The 15,965-nt window shown below is 41.0% G+C and overlaps 1 protein-coding gene across 2 annotated transcripts in view; it reads left to right on the forward strand.

The window, feature by feature from the left end:
* The first annotated feature begins 717 nt into the window (after nt 1-717).
* MBOAT1 (membrane bound O-acyltransferase domain containing 1) overlaps nt 718-15,965 on the forward strand; it is a 132,257-nt gene continuing 117,009 nt past the window's right edge. The window contains exon 1 of one of the 2 annotated variants that reach the window (XM_060189305.1): nt 718-1,240. In XM_060189305.1, the coding sequence (XP_060045288.1) occupies nt 1,145-1,240 (96 nt within the window). In that variant the 5' untranslated portion in view covers nt 718-1,144. The remainder of the gene's footprint in view (nt 1,241-15,965) is intronic. The other variant, XM_060189304.1, reaches the window with a different exon arrangement.

Consider the following 15,965-nt stretch of genomic DNA (forward strand, 5'->3'; position numbering starts at 1 on the left):
GGGGCTCACATGAGTTAATTTTGTTTGGTTTTTCTAACCAGTAACTCAGAGCAATGCTATCCTGAAAGCCCTTTTCATTAGTTTATAGCAATCCTTGGAATGGACCTCCCAGGCTCTTATGCTTTTCAAAACTTACTAATAAACTGACACTGAAAAGTTTTCCAAGTACCAAGATGTTTTTGGGTATCTGGCGACAGATAAGTGAAGGGATATGGTACTCCTTGTTAGAATCCTCGCACACAATAAAGTAGTGAATTTGTTTCTTAGACGGTCTAAATGATTTTCAATGCAAAGGGACTGTTGGGAATGATCGGCAGCAACTAGCAGTTCTCTGTATTTTGCTTTACACTACCCTTCCAGATCAGAAAGATAAAAAACAAAACAAAACAAAACAAAAACCATGGGTAGTTCCAAGGAATGTAAAGGAAGAAAGGGTGTCGGGTGCTGGCTAGTAACACTAGGGCTCCTTTGAGCTTCCAGCTACTGGCAGATGATTTAACTTGAAAGGCAAACTTGGGCGGTCTCTGCCACCCGGGGGACCGGAGGGGCTGTGGCGATTATGGCCAATCCCAAATTCAATGCGGCAGCAGGGTGCTGGCCAGGGGAAGGCGCCCGCCTGAGTATCCGGGTAGTGGTGGTTTTGCGTGGCGCGGAGACACAGCAGCGAGCTCCGGGGAAGGAAGCGGAGAGGCGCCTCCCGCCCCGCGGGGCTGCGCGCCACCAGCCACAGGGTGAGGCTGCCGCGCCCGCTGGCGTCTCTTTCCCTTTGGCCGGGCTTCGGGCTGAGCCAGGCTGGGCGGGACGGGTGGCTCTCTGGGGGCCGGCCTCCAGCTCCCCACTTTTTCTCCCTCTTCCTCCTCCCGGGGCTGTCCCGGGCGGCGCGGCCAATGAGCGGCGAGAGGAGGGGAGCGGGAAGCGGAGAGCGCACGGTGTGGCGGCCCTCCTCTGCGCGGGTGGCCGCAGCGCCAAAGCCAAGTTCGCTCTCTCTGAGAGCTGGTGTCCAGTCCAGTCTCGGGCCACACCGCCTGGTCCTCCCCAGCGAGACGACAGCGCTGCTCTCGGTGCAGTCACTCAACCGCACCCGGACAGGAGGACACTGGGCAGCGGGGCACGGGCCGGGGAAGCCGCCTGCTGAAGATGCAGGATGGCAGACGAGCCTCCGGCCAGCCTCTCCTACCGCACGACGGGCTCCACCTGCCTGCACCCGCTCAGCGAGCTCCTGGGCATCCCGCTGGACCAGGTAACAGCGGGAGGCTGGGGCCGGGGGCCTGAGGAGTATGTTCTCTACTGCTGTCTCCGCCCCCCTCCCCACTAGATCCCCACTAGATTTTATAATCACAGAAAAAAGACCGACGGACTTCTGCTGTTGTTGTGAGTTGATGTTTTGTGTGTGTGTGTGTGTGTGTGTGTGTGTGTGTGTGTGTGTGTGTACTCTGTTTGGCAGGTTCAAATGAACCTTTTTTCTTTGTTCTTTTGAAGTTATGGGTCGCCTTGTTTCCTGTAACCAAGTTTGACGGTATGCTGATAAATGAATCACGTGTCCTTTCCATCAGTGAAGTCTCCTCTTCATTATTTTTGATTTAGATGAGCCTACTTACAAAATGAGTCTGGTTGCTCTATAGGTTGATTATACCACATCTCACTGAGAGAGCTGGGCTTTATACTTCACCGAGAGGATTTGTCAAATCAGGGTGACAGTTACTTGGTATCTGCATCGTATATGATATTCATCCTAAAGGGAGGAGGGACGTTAGGACCCTATGGTTTTTCTAGGGCACTTTGTTTATCCAATGAGACTTATCTTTGAGTCCTGGGTAGTACAAGTTAATAGAAGTATCCGAACTTATGTGGACTTCTTTATATGTACTGTTTTCACTTCATGTTGAGTTTATGCCTAGTTGTTCCTCTGCTTCTCATTAGTGACCTTTTTCTTCTTTTTCTTCAAACAAGAACATACCTGCTGCCCTTTTCACTCACATTCCTTTAGCAATGAGGAAGTGAGACTGACTTTTTTTTTTTTTTTTTGTCTTGTTTACTGAGCCAATTCTTTAACCTAGCTTTAACCTCTGAGGATATAGTATGGAACGCACCCTGATCTGACCATTACTTTCTCATCCATTGCAAAACCCATTAATTCAGGACATGGGGAGAGGTATCAGATACTCCCTTAAATTACTTTCCAGCTTATGAGGATGAGGGAGACCTAGGGATTTAGGCAAAGGCATTTAGTCTGGAGGTAAAACAGTTCACAGCCAAATTTCCTTCAGAGATATTTGTACTTACTGCCACTTCTCCACTAAAACTTACTTTAATTATATTTTATGTTTTAATTCATTCTGTATAACCAGAAAGAAAAATTTAGGGAGTTTTATGTCTTTAACTTTTAAATGAGGGGGTTATTTACAGGGCAGTTGTTGACATATGCATTCAATTTAAGTATGTACCAGGCCCCCTCCCTCAAATTTTCTTCTCCTTCCTTGTCCCTCCCCAGAGTCCTTTGCTTTGGTGCAGTACATCATGCCCAGTCCATGTTTTACTTTGTGCTCTCCCTTCCCATCCCCTACTTTATTATGTTACATTAATAGGTGAGATCATTTGATAGTCATCCTTTTCTTTTTGGCTTCTCTCATTCAATATGATGTCCTCAGGTTTCATCCAAAAGAATGCAAAAGATACAACTGTGTCATTTTAAACAGCTGAGTAGTATTCCATTGTGTATAGATTACAATTTTTTTAGCCACTCATCTAATGTTGGACATCTGGGTTGCTTCCAGATTCTGGTGATTACAGATTGTGTAGCTATGAATATAGGTATACATAGATATCTTCTTTTTTTTAAAAATATTTTTAAATTTTTTATATTTATTTATTCCCTTTTGTTGCCCTTGTTTTATTCTTATAGTTATTATTATTGTTGTCATCATTATTGGATAGGACAGAGAGAAATGGAGAAAGGAGGGGAAGACAGAGAGGGGGAACGAAAGATAGTCACCTGCAGACCTGCTTCACCACCTGTGAAGCGACCCTCCTGCAGGTGAGAAGCCAGGGCTTGAACCGGGATCCTTACTCCGGTCCCTGCACTTTGTGCCACCTGCGCTTAACCCGCTGTGCTACAGCCTGATTCCCCATAGATATCTTCTGATGGGTGTTTCTATTTCCTTTCGATAAATCCCAAGGATGGTTTCCACAATGGTTGGACCATTTTCTCTACCCCCCAGCAGTGCAGAAATGTCCCTTTTTCTCCACATCCTCTCCAACATTTGTCATTTCTGTCCTTTCTGATGTATGACATTTTCACAGGTGCAAAGTGGTATCTCATTGTTTTATTTACATCTCTCTGATGGTCAGTGATGTTGAGAACCTTTTCATATATCTATCTGTTGGTCCTCTGGATCGCTTCCTCAGTGAAATGTCTGACTATGTCCTTGCCCCCACTTTCTAATTGGGTTGCTTATTTATTTGGTGCTTAGTTTACTGAACTCCTATGTATTTTGGTTATTAGTCCTTAGTCTGATGTGTGTTGAGTAAAGATCTCCCATGCCATTGTGTGTTTTTTTTTGTTTGGGTGGTAGTACCCTTTTCTGCGCAGAAGCTTTTCAGTTTGATGTAATCCTATTGGTTTATTTTTGGTTTTGTTGTCCTTGTTGCTGGGTTTGAATTCTTGGAGGCTTTTTTGAAACATAGGTCATGAAATGTCCTGCTAATGTTTTCTCCTATGTATTTGATAGTTACTGGCCTAATGTCCATGTCCTTGCTCCACTTGGAGTTAAATTTTGTGCATGGTGATTAGTGATGGTTCTATTTCATCTGCTTATAAGTTTCAATCCAATTTTCCCAGCACTATTTGTTGAAGAGCCTCTCCTTTCATGATTTAATGGTTTGGACCCTGTTGTCAAAAATTAGCTGGCTGTATATGTGGGGGCCTATATCTTAATTCTTTTTCCCTTTACCAGAGCACTACTCAGCTCTGGCTTTTGGTCATATTAGGGATGGAACTTGATACCTAGGCCTCAGGCCTGAAAGTCTGTTGTATAATCATTAGTCTGTTTCCATGACCTGGGAGAGACTAATTGTATGCAGAGAAGTAGGTAGCTAGTGAGTGGTCTATGGTGCTTGTATGCTCACTGGCAAGGGTTAACTTATTTTTTTTTTCCAGAAAGGACCTCCTACACCCAATCTCCTGAATTTCTGTCAAAGAAGTCCTGTTTTTAATTCATAAATAACAAATAAAAGAATATTAGGGATGGTTAAAACTGGAAGGGAGGGAGGGATTTTGGGGATGAATGGAAAGAAAAATATGGGCAATGAAAAAGGAAGGAATATCTTGATGTCTTAATTCTCCAAATAGCCACTTTACCCTTTTGAGTGATTTTTTTTTTTTGTCTTTACTGGGGAATCACTGCTCCAAACCAACTTTTTCAAGAAGAGGTGAAAGAGAGACAGACAGACACCACGGCACTGAAGGCTCCTTCCGTGCAGTGAGGGCCAGGCTCAAACCAGAGTTGTGTTCATGATAAAGTAAATCCCTTATTCAAGTGAATTATCTTGTAAGACCATCTGAGTGACTGATGACTGGCTGAAGAATCACTTGTAGAACAATACTTCAGGTATCTTATTTTGAGCCCAAAGAAAAATCCCAAACCATAAATTATGGTTTGAGACAAATTGGTGGTTTGAACATTTGGGAGATTGCTGTGTTTGTTTTTTGCCTTCACACTTTCATGGACTGTTTTTTTTTTTTTTTTTTTGAGTTTGTATATGACACTGGGGTGGTGGTGGTGGGGGCATATGCTGTGCCAAGGTTGAAACTTGGCATCTCATATATAGAAGTCCTGTGCTGTACATTCCCGGCCACCTCCTGGACCATCCATGGACTTTTAAAGCTCAAACTGACTAGTTATAATTCCTGATCAGCACACAAATTTCCTTTGTCACAGCTTCTGTCACTCTCAGTAGGTATTCTACCTTCTCTGAGCTTCAGTGCTTTCATATATAAAATGAGAAATGCAGTACAACCTACATTTTGGAGTTGAGAAAGTAAATGCATGAAAAATGCTGCAAACATTTCAGCTCAGTGGGTTGAGATGAAGTGATTTCGGTGAACCATTTAGAAGGGTGTGGACAGCATTAAGGGATACTGAGGTGTCAGGGAAGTCCTGATGTTTTTGCCCAGTGAGAGCTACACTCAGGTTCTGCTTAGATTCCATAGAGAGAGAAAGGAGGGAGGGAGGGAAGAAGAGAGAGGAAGAGGGGGAGAGAGAGAGAGAGAGAGAGAGAGAGAACACAGGGAGTGCACAATTGCCCCACTATGGTCAGACTTTGTCTAAAGGTGACTGGGACGTCCAGGTACTTGGGTCTGTAGGGGCCCCTCTCTCAGCCACAGAACAAAGGCACAGAGATAAGTAGAACCAGATTTGGAGAGCAGTTCGAGGAGAAGTGCACAGTCCTTGATAAATGTTTGTTCTCTCTCTATTAAAGAGTGACTTTTTGTAGGCCTGCCATGTGCTAAAATGATAAAACATAGGCATTAAGTTACCCAGTTAATTCTTCCTGTGTCACATAGATACATATTGTCCTTTCCCCATGTATATTTATAACTTCTGGACTGATTGTACCTCTGAGAATGTCTTTCTTTGACTTTTGGGTGTTCTTGTATTAATTGCAAAAGCTGGTCTCTAGTGATGATTTTAGGTGAGAAAAACAAAATTACTATTATTTTTTTCCTTTTTCTTTTCTTTTCTTTCTTTTTTCTTTTCTTTTTTTTTTTTTTTTTTTTTTTTTTACTGATTTCTTCCATTTATCTGTTCTGTTAATTCTGCTTGAATCTGTGTATGTTTGTGACTATACTGAGGACAAATCCATGGGTTTAGTTTCTTGAAACTAATATCTTCTTTAAGATGATAAATGGAAAACATCTTATTGAATTAGAGGCAAATAGGACACAGTAACTCTAAGATGAAATATAGGAGATGGATAAAGATTTGGGTACCCCCATGCTGCCTTAAAGATGAGCTTGTTGAACACTGAATTTCTCTTTTTTAAAATTTCTTTATTGGGAATTAATGTTTTATATTTGACAGTAAATACAGTAGTTTGTACATACATAACATTTCCCAGTTTTCCATGTAACAATACAACCCCCAGTAGGTCTTCTGTCATCCTTTTTGGACCTGTATTTCCCCCCCCCCCCCATCCCAGAGTCTTTTACTTTAGTGCAATACACCAACTCCAGAACACTGAATTTCAAAAGTAAGGAGCTTTTTTTTTCTTTTTTTTTTTTTGAGGGATATATAAAGCTCTGTAAATTAGTAGGATTATGCAGATCCAAAGCTTCATTTTACCTAGGATAAATTTGGTCAGAACTCTTCTTTCCTATCAAGGTTTGGAGTGTGACTTGTTCTGTTTAAGGCTTCTGCTCATTGTTCTCACTTTGTTTTGGTTGTGGTGTGGTATAATCTGCCTTTAAACTAACTGGCACAGTCTCAATTTGCAGAATTGACTCGGTTACTAGGATAGATGTAATAATTTAGACATTACTAATTTGTGGGGTGCACAACCATACCCTAGGAACTGTGAAAGCTGACAAATGATTTCTTTCCTAGCCTTAAGTAACTCTCACTTCCAGGTTTCTATGTTATTATTTTTTTTAACTTGTTTATAGCCCCAAACATTGGATGTGTTTACATAAAATATCAATTCAGTATTAAGTCAGGACACTTAAGGGTCAGAAAGACAGCTTACCTGGAGTGCTCCTGCTTTGCCATGAACACGGTCCAGGTTCAAGCCTAGTCCCCACTGTACTGGGGAAAGCTCTGGCGCTATGGTATTTTTCCCTCTCTCCCTCTGTCTCTCAGTTTCCACCTCTCTTCTATCTGAAAAAGTTGACTGAGTGCTAAAGCCCAGGTGATGATAAAAAAAAAAATTATAAAAAACACTTTCTCTGTCCTACCAATACTCTCTACCCAGTTTAACTAGAAAAAAAGGGAATGAGGGAAAATAGATTAGTAATAAGAATCCAGGAAATGATTTTGATTTAAAGCAATAAAGATCTAGGGCTATTATCATATAAGCTTTTGTTATAGTTTAAAAGGCTGGGTGAAGGCTACCCCATTACCTAGAGTCCTAGTCAGGGAGTCCTGGGGATCCCACACAGACATGATGGGCCTAGACCTCTAACAGATCCCTCTCTCCATGGTCACTGGTCAATCTCCATCAAGTACAACATAATGGACCCCTTTATGGGCCCCTAAAGGACCTTGCCCTCAATGTGGGTCAACAATGGTAGGGAATGTTCCATCTCTGGAGGTTGGACAACATACTCTACATGCTACCCAAGGAAGATGGGTCCTGAAATTAGTGCAGCCTGGAATGTTCCTAGCTGTGACCACAGAATATGAGCTCAGATCTACAGGGATGCAGAGGTTACATAGGCTTCTGTGCTGGATATGTACCCCAGATCAAATTGATGGGGTTTACAATTAACAATATTTATATACTTTCCTCATATTTGGGAGCTACTCTCTTCCCTGATTCAGCTTTCTAGTCCATTTTTCAACTATGACACCATCTCCCCAGACAATAACTTGGGTCCACTTGCATATTAGCTGTCAGGCTCAGGCAAAAACTAGTAAAGTCACAGACCCCTAGACTATACCTAAAATAGACCTACTAGCTTTTTCCAGAATGGAGACTCCAAATCCTCATTTGCAATATATATATATTTGCAATAGGTTCATGATTAGTCAACAATTTGCTTTGCTTTATATCTTAACTCTTTTTCAGCCACCAGATTCCAGATGCTACCATGATGCCAACCTGACTTCCTTGGGCAGATGACACCACAAATATATCTTGGAGCCAACATCTCCCCAGATCTCTGCCCCTTTATGGAAAGAGAGAGACAGGCTGGGAGTATAGATTGACCTGCCAATGCCCATGTTCAGCTGAGAAGCAATTACAGAAGCCAGACTTCCCACCTTCTGTATCCCATAATGACCCTGGGTCCATACTCCCAGAGGGATAAAGAATAGGAAAGCTATCAAGGGAGTAGATTGGATATGGGGTGGGAATTGTGTGGAAATGTATCCCATCTTATCCTATTGTCTTGCCAGTATTTACATTTTATAAATAAAAATTAAAAAAGAATATTCAAGATGGTTAGCTAAGACAGAGAAACAACCTAAGTTTCTCCTAACAGATGAATGAATACAAAATGTGACATACACAGACAACATTTTTATACACACAATAGTGTGTTATTTAGAGTGAAAGAATATGTTTTTGTCATATGTGTTCATAAGACGGATGAACATGCTAAGTGAAATTAGGTAGTCATGAAAGGACAAATGTTGATAATTTTATGTTTATATTGAGGAATCTTAAAATAGTAAAACTGAGAGTTTTGATGGTAGCCTGGGAATGTGAAGTGGAGGACAATTAATATTTAGGGGTGAAATTTAGCTGTATAAGATTAATACATGCTAATATTTTTAAAAAATTGTATTTATTAATCAGAGAGAAAGATAAGAGGAGAGAGCTAAAGAACCAGACATCACTTCTGGTACATGTGCTACTGGGGACCGAACTCAGGACTTCATGCTTGAGAGTTCAATGTTTTATCTACTGTGCCACCTCTACGTGATAATTTTTTTCTCAAAAGATATATTATATGCATATATAAATAAAATATATAAATATGAAAAAAAGGCTGGGTGAATGAAGACCAGCCCTAAAGACCTAGTTCTTTCTATTAATGATCATAGCAGTAGGTTTTGATCTTTGCATTGGAGTCTCTGACCACAAAATTTTTTTCCTTGCTGCGTGGTTCCCTTGTCCATTCTTGGAAAGCTCAACGTTCAATTTCTTATCTAAATCTTGTCCTTCCTTAAAAACTCAGTTCATATTCCAAGTCATTATTAAACCAATCAAATATTTATTTAACACTAGTAGTGCTAGGTACATGCTAGGTGATAGAAATACAAAAATGAAAGAATTCAAGGTCCTTATCCTAGACAAGCAGAAAAGTACTGTGTACTCCTGGCTTGTTTAAATGCCTATAGACTGTAGACTGTGCCCAAGTGGAACAGAAAGGGGGAAAATGCTGAGAAACATTGGACCTTTTTTTTTTTGAGAGAGACTTTCTTGTTTTAATATTTTTTTAAGATTTTATTTATTTATGAGAAAGATAGGAGAAGATAGAAAGAACCAGACATCACTCTAGCACTTGTGCTGCCGGGGATCAAACTCGGGACCTCATGCTTGAGAGTCCAAAGCTTTATCGCTGAGCCACCTCCTGGATCACCACATTGGACTTTTTCTTTCTTTCTTCTTTTTTTTTTTAACTTCTTTTTACCATTGTTTTGCTTTATATTTGACATCTAAAGTTTTTAAATATTATTCATAATCTTGCTGAATTTATATACTGAATTTTAAACCAGTTTAGAGTCTCCTTTAGGTCAAGGTTTTATTTTTCCTTAATCCAAGGAAATAGTACACTCAAAAGTGTTTATCATTAGCGGCAGTATATGTCAGTGCTAATGAGATATATTGTCTCTTTAGAGTGTACATATTATTGTGCATGCAAGCATCTGATTTTAAGCCTGTTTCCCACCTACAGGGGGACACTTCATAAGCAGTATAGCTACTATACTGCTACTACTACTCTCTGACCCTACTCTCTTTGACCCTCTCTCGAAACAGAAAGAAAAAGGAAAAATGATACACATTATCAAACTTCAATACACAGCACATCAATTTAAGGCAAAAATTTGGCCAGTTTTTGTGGGGAGAAGAGTTCTCCACTGATTTCCCTGTCTATTGATGTTGTCTTCAGGCAATATCTTTGGATTTCTGACTTAAACAATTTATTCTTTACCCTGGGGCTTTCAAATTCAGCCCAGTTTAGGGTGGTTATGGGAATATGAAAGCCAAATCAATAAGCCCTGAGAAGACAAGACTGTTGTGAAGTAATTACTATTTTATAATATCACCCTCTGATTTGGGAAGGTGGGGTGGTGGGGTGGGACCAGGTTCTAAGACTTCTAGTGGTTGCCTGTTTTTTTGTTGTTGAGCTGGTATTTTGCATATGCACAATTTTACTGCTCTGGTCCATTTTTTCATTTACACAGAGAGAAAGAGAAAGAGGGATGGAGAAATACCATAGCACTGGAGCTTCCTTGTGCCTTAGCACTCCTATGTGGAGCCACGACAAGGCACATACCCTGCCTGGTGAACCATCTTTCCGGCACCAGGTGCCTAAAATTGTGACGAGTACCAAACCCTATATAGTCGGTCTTTTTCCTGTACTATATAAATATTCATGGAAAAGTTTATTAGGCACAGTAAGAGATTAATAGTAATATGATGCAGGATAACTTTAACTAGATCCAATAACAAAAGTTATGTGAATATAGTCTTTCTCAAAATATATTATTGGATGTGGTAATTTTGGACTTCAGTTGACCATATGAAACCAAAGTCATGGCAAGTCAAAGTGCACATTATTTTTTCCTTTTAGACCTTAGCAGTTCCTTCAAACTCTGGTCTCTTCTTTTTTAACTTAAATTCCTTTGTTGTTGTTATTATTATTACTGTTGTTGTTATTGTTGTTGTCGTTAGATAGGACAGAGAGAAATGGAGAGAGGAGGGAAGACAGAGGGGGAGAGAAGGATAGACACCTGCAGACCTGCTTCACCACCTGTGAAGTGACTCCCCTGCAGGTGGGGAGCCTTATGCAGGTCCTTGCGCGTCAAGCCACCTGCACTTAACCCGATGCGCTACTGCCTGACTCCCCCTAAATTCCTTTTTCTTATCTGCCATTGAAAATGATTGACTTAAGGGAGGAAAATAATTTGGTCAGACTACAAACAACAAGTATTAAGTTTCTGTTGTATTTCAGGAATTCTGGGTCTGTTTTAAGCTACGATGATTCAAACATGAATAAAATAAGGACCATATTCCAAGAACTCATTGATGGATGGGGTGAGAACACATGTATCAGCCAGTGTTGCTCATGTGTTATTTGGACTAGAGGTATAGGCCTGTACACTTGTTAGAAATGTACATTTTCTGGAAAACTGGGAAATGTTATGCATGTACAAACTATTGTATTTACTGTCGAATGTAAAACATTAATTTCCCAATAAAGAAATTAGAAAAAAAGAAATGTACATTTTCTATTGGGCATACTCAGCTGGTGCTCAAGTGGGCAGTCCCAACCTCTCTCTCTCTCTCTCTCTCTCTCTGTGTGTGTGTGTGTCTCTGTGTGTGTGTGTGTGTATGGGGGAGGGATTTAAAGAACCCAGGTGGTGTAGATGAACTCAAAGATTTGAGAGCCATAACTATTCATAGATCTCTTTGTGGAGCAGGTTGAGGTGTGGTTGACATTGTATACTTCATTCAAGGAACTGAGGGCCCACGAAACTATCAGGTGAACTGAAGTTGTGTGGACTGCAAGGCCTCTAAGAATGTTAGACAGGGGCCATATCAAGAGGAAGTTAATACACTGGTTAGCTGTTTCCATTTTATCCTGCAGACCAGGAATTGGAAAACTTAAAATACCTCTACTTAAGGGGCCAGGCAGTGGTACACCTGGTTAAGCACACACATTACAGTGTGCTTTTCCCCCACCTGCAGGGGGAAAGCTTTGTAAATGCTTTGTAAATGGTGAAGCAGGTCTGCAGGTATCTCTCAGTCTCTTTCCCTCTCTATCTCCTCCTCCCCTGTCAGTTTCTCTTTGCCTCTGTCAAATAATAAATAAATAAATAATGTTTTAAAATACTTCTATTGAATCACATTAATTAATAACACTATGTAAGTTTCAGGTATACAACACTACATTTTTGACATCTGTGATTACTAAATCATGTTCATCATCTAAAGTCTAGTTTCTATCCACTGCCATAAAGTTGATTTTCTTACTGGGTTTACCCATGCCTCAACCTTGGCAGCCACCAGACTTTTTTTTTTTTTTTTTTTTGATGGAGTCAGCCAGCAAGAAAGAGTAAAAGAGATCCCAACATTACAACTTTATTCAGCGCAATGGGGGCCAGGATCAAACCTGGGCTGTGCATAGGGCAAAGGAACACACTATCCAGGTGAGCTATTTTGCCACCCTTTAAACTGTTCCCTTGATCTCTGAGTTTGGCCTGTTTCTTCATTTTCCACACTAGTGAAATCATACAATGTTTGCCTTCTGTCATATTTCACTTAGCACAATCCCTACAAGTTCCATTCACATAGTTACAGATGGCAAGATATCTTTTCTTTTTAAATGTTTAAAGTTATTTTTATTTATTTATTTTCCTTCTTGTTGCCATTGTTGTAGTAGTTTTTATTGTTGTTGCTATTGATGTCGTCATTGTTAGGACAGAAATAAATGGAGAGAGGAGGGGAAGACAGAGAGGGGGAGAGAAAGACACCTGCAGACCTGCTTCACCGCCTGTGAAGCGACAGCCCTGCAGGTGGGGAGCTGGGGGCTCAAACCGAGATCCTTACCCCAGTCCTTGCGCTTCGCTCCACATGTACTTAACCTGCTGCGCTATCGCCCGACACCCTAAAGTCATTTTTAATAGTAGTTTTAACTTGTTTTTTTTTTTTTAAAAAAAAGATTTTATTTATTTATGAGAAAGATAGGAGGAGAGAGAAAGAACCAGACATCACTCTGGCGCATGTGCTGCCGGGGATCAAACTTGGGACCTCATGTTTGAAAGTCCAAAGCTTTACCACTGTGCTACCTCCTGGATCACATTTTTAACTTGTTTTAAAGGTAATCTAAAAGGTCTATGCGACTCTGAATGTTTTAGAGGTACATTTTTGTCACTGCAAAATGTGATACTCCATCCCCATCAAAACACCCAGACCTGGTTTACACTTTTCAGTTCTCTCCTTTTCATTGTTGTAAAGTTGTGCAACAGCACTATAATAGAGGCAGGGCGGGCAGCAGCAGAGCTATGCAGGCCACAAAGGTGTTAGGGGGTGGGCTGACATGGGCAGCAACAGTAGTAGTGCTGGCAGCATGGCAGTGGCAGTATTGATTGAGTGATTGCTGTGGAGGCAGGTGAATGGCAGTGTGCAGAGGTCCAGCCTGGGTGAGAGGCAAGAAGAGAAGTATCTGACTGGGCTGAGTGGGCAGCATTGTTGAGAACTCAGCCTGGCCAATGGCTACAGTGATGTGAGGTGGGCTGCATGGTATGGTATTGAGTGGGAACAGATACTTCCTTTTGATGCAAAAGTTTCTGTCTTTGCTACCTACATTTTGGACTTTGTTGTTTTGTTGAAGTTAGTTTATATGAGCTCCAAGATAATCCCCATGCTATTTTCCATAGTTTATTTATTGTGGTGGTGGTATGAAAGCAAACAGTACCTGCTAGTCCACACCATCTTGTTCACAAATCTAATCTTTCATCTTTTTAATTAATAAAAAGAGCTGAATAATATTTCATTGTTAGTTTTCATTACACACAAAAAAACAGACATTGGACTGGATTTGGCCTGAAACCCAGAGTTGAAGGCACCATGAATAAATGAATTTACCTGAAAATAGAGTATGTGGACTAATAATAGAACCCACTGCATGTTTCTGGGACATGACCCAGACTTACAGACTTAATGCTTCAGAGTACAGTGACTCTTGAGCTTCTTATGCCAAATCAAATGTGAGAAGTATTGTTGTTATCAAAGGGAATACATTCATGGGTTGAAAAAGTAAAAGGGTTTTTATTTTGTGTAGTGATCAGAGGGATATCTCTTTGGAATGCAAGGATGGAGGAAGAGCTGGGGTTTTGATGTTAAGTGAAGGTTCTGAGTAGCCTTTATGGGGGAGTGAAGAAAGAATGAGTCAGTGTCAACTTAGTAGGTTGCTGAGTGAATGAAAATCATGAAGTTTTAGAAGCACGGAATTGTGTTAGTCTAAAAACCTCTTTCAGCAACTTTTTCTCAGAGTAAAAGCAAAACAAAGTTGGACATTTTCAGAGGCTGTTACTGAAAAGATAAAAAGTAAGCATGTTAAAAGTTGTTGACAAGGAGTTGGAAGTGATGACAATGAAGAGACGAGGGATTTTGAGCAGCAGATGCAAAAAAAAAATAGAGATTGGAGCCCCTGAGGTGGCACATGGGGTTAAGCACACATTGTACCAAGGACCCACTCAAGGATCCTGGTTGGAGCTCCCCCGTCTGTCTGTCTACCTGCAGGGGGTCACTTCACAAGCAGTGAAGTAGGTCTGCAGGTGTCCATCTTCCTCTCCCCCTCTCTCTCATCCCCTTTTCTCACAATTTCTCTTTGTCCTGTCCAATAAAATGAAAACAAACAACAGAATTTTAAGAAAAAGACCTTCAGGAGCAGTGAAATCATAGTGCCAGCACTGAGCCCCAGTGTTAACCCTGGAGGCAAAAAAAAAAAAAACAAATTGTGGGTGTAATAGGGCATATGTAGTTAAATTTTCACTTCCTAGTGCAAATTTTTGGTAATGAGGAAATGAGTGTGAGCATGGAAGGCGAAAATCATTTTTTTTCTGGCACGTCATGGGGATCTGGGTGATTTGGTGGATTGTCCTTCTAACCAGGTGTCTTTGGCGATGGCAGATAGACAGAAAGACTGTAGCACTTAACTTTCTAGGAATTTGGAAGTTAGTAGATTCTGACTTCAGGAAGAAAGATTAGAGGAGGAGTAGATGTCTGACCCACTGTACTATCATGTTCTCAGCCAGCTGTTTTATGTGTGGTATCTCCTTTCATATTACAAGTCTGGGGGGAGGAAAGAAGAAAGGTTTAATGTTATTATTATTTATTTATTTTTCATTTTTTCATTTTTATTTAAGAAAGGATTAATTAACAAAACCATAGGGTAGGAGGGGTACAACTCCACACAATTCCCACCACCCAATCTCCATTTCCCACCCCCTCCCCTGATAGCTTTCCCATTCTCCATCCCTCTGGGAGCATGGACCCAGGGTCATTGAGGGTTGCAGAAGGTAGAAGGTCTGGCTTCGGTAATTGCTTCCCCGCTGAACATGGGCGTTGACTGGTCGGTCCATACTCCCAGTCTGCCTCTCTCTTTCCCTAGTAGGGTGGGTCTCTGGGGAAGCTGAGCTCCAGGACACATTGGTGGGATCTTCATTCCAGGGAAGCCTGGCCGGCATCCTGACATCTGGAACCTGGTGATTGAAAAGAGAGTTAACATACGAAGCCAAACAAATTGTTGAGCAATCATGGACCCAAAGCTTGGAATAGTGGAGAGAAAGTGTTAGGGGGGTACTCACTGCAAACTCTAGTGTACTTCTGCTTTCAGGTATATATTTTGCAGTAGTTTACGGATACGTGTGAACATATGCTCTCTCTCACAGAAACGGGTGTATATCTAGGTTTTGGGACTTTGTTAGAAAGTGAACCACCTGAGATGGAATTAGAGTATTTTTTAAATATTTATTTAAAATATTTATTAAATATTTATTAAAATTATTTATTAAATATTTATTAAAATTATTTGTTAAATATTTAAAATTATTTATTTATTTTCCCTTTTGCTGCCTTGTGGTTATTGATATCATTGTTGTTGGATAGGACAGAGAGAAATGGAGAGAGGAGGGGAAGACAGAGAAGGGGAGAGAAAGATAGACACCTGCAGACGTGCTTCACCACCTGTGAAGCGACTCCCCTGCAGGTGGGGAGCCAGGGGTTTGAACTGGTATCCTCAGGAGGTCCTTGCGCTTTGCATCACGTGCGATTATCCCGCTGCACCACCACCCGACTCCCATTATTAGGCATTTTTAAAGTAAGGATGGCAGTAGAGAAATTCTGAAGCAATAATGGTTGATTTGGAAAGGCAGTCTTTTCTTCTGTCTACTTGCCCATTTTGGTGGTAAAATGGAAAAGCTGATGCCTGGAAACAGAAACTGTTGAGTTGAGGAGTGGAACAGATTTTGCCTGGAATAGAGGGAAGGCTTTGAGAGGTCATAGCAGGAGAGAGA

The sequence above is a fragment of the Erinaceus europaeus genome, chromosome 4 (genome assembly GCF_950295315.1).
Source record: "Erinaceus europaeus chromosome 4, mEriEur2.1, whole genome shotgun sequence".
Classification (NCBI taxonomy): domain Eukaryota; kingdom Metazoa; phylum Chordata; class Mammalia; order Eulipotyphla; family Erinaceidae; genus Erinaceus; species Erinaceus europaeus.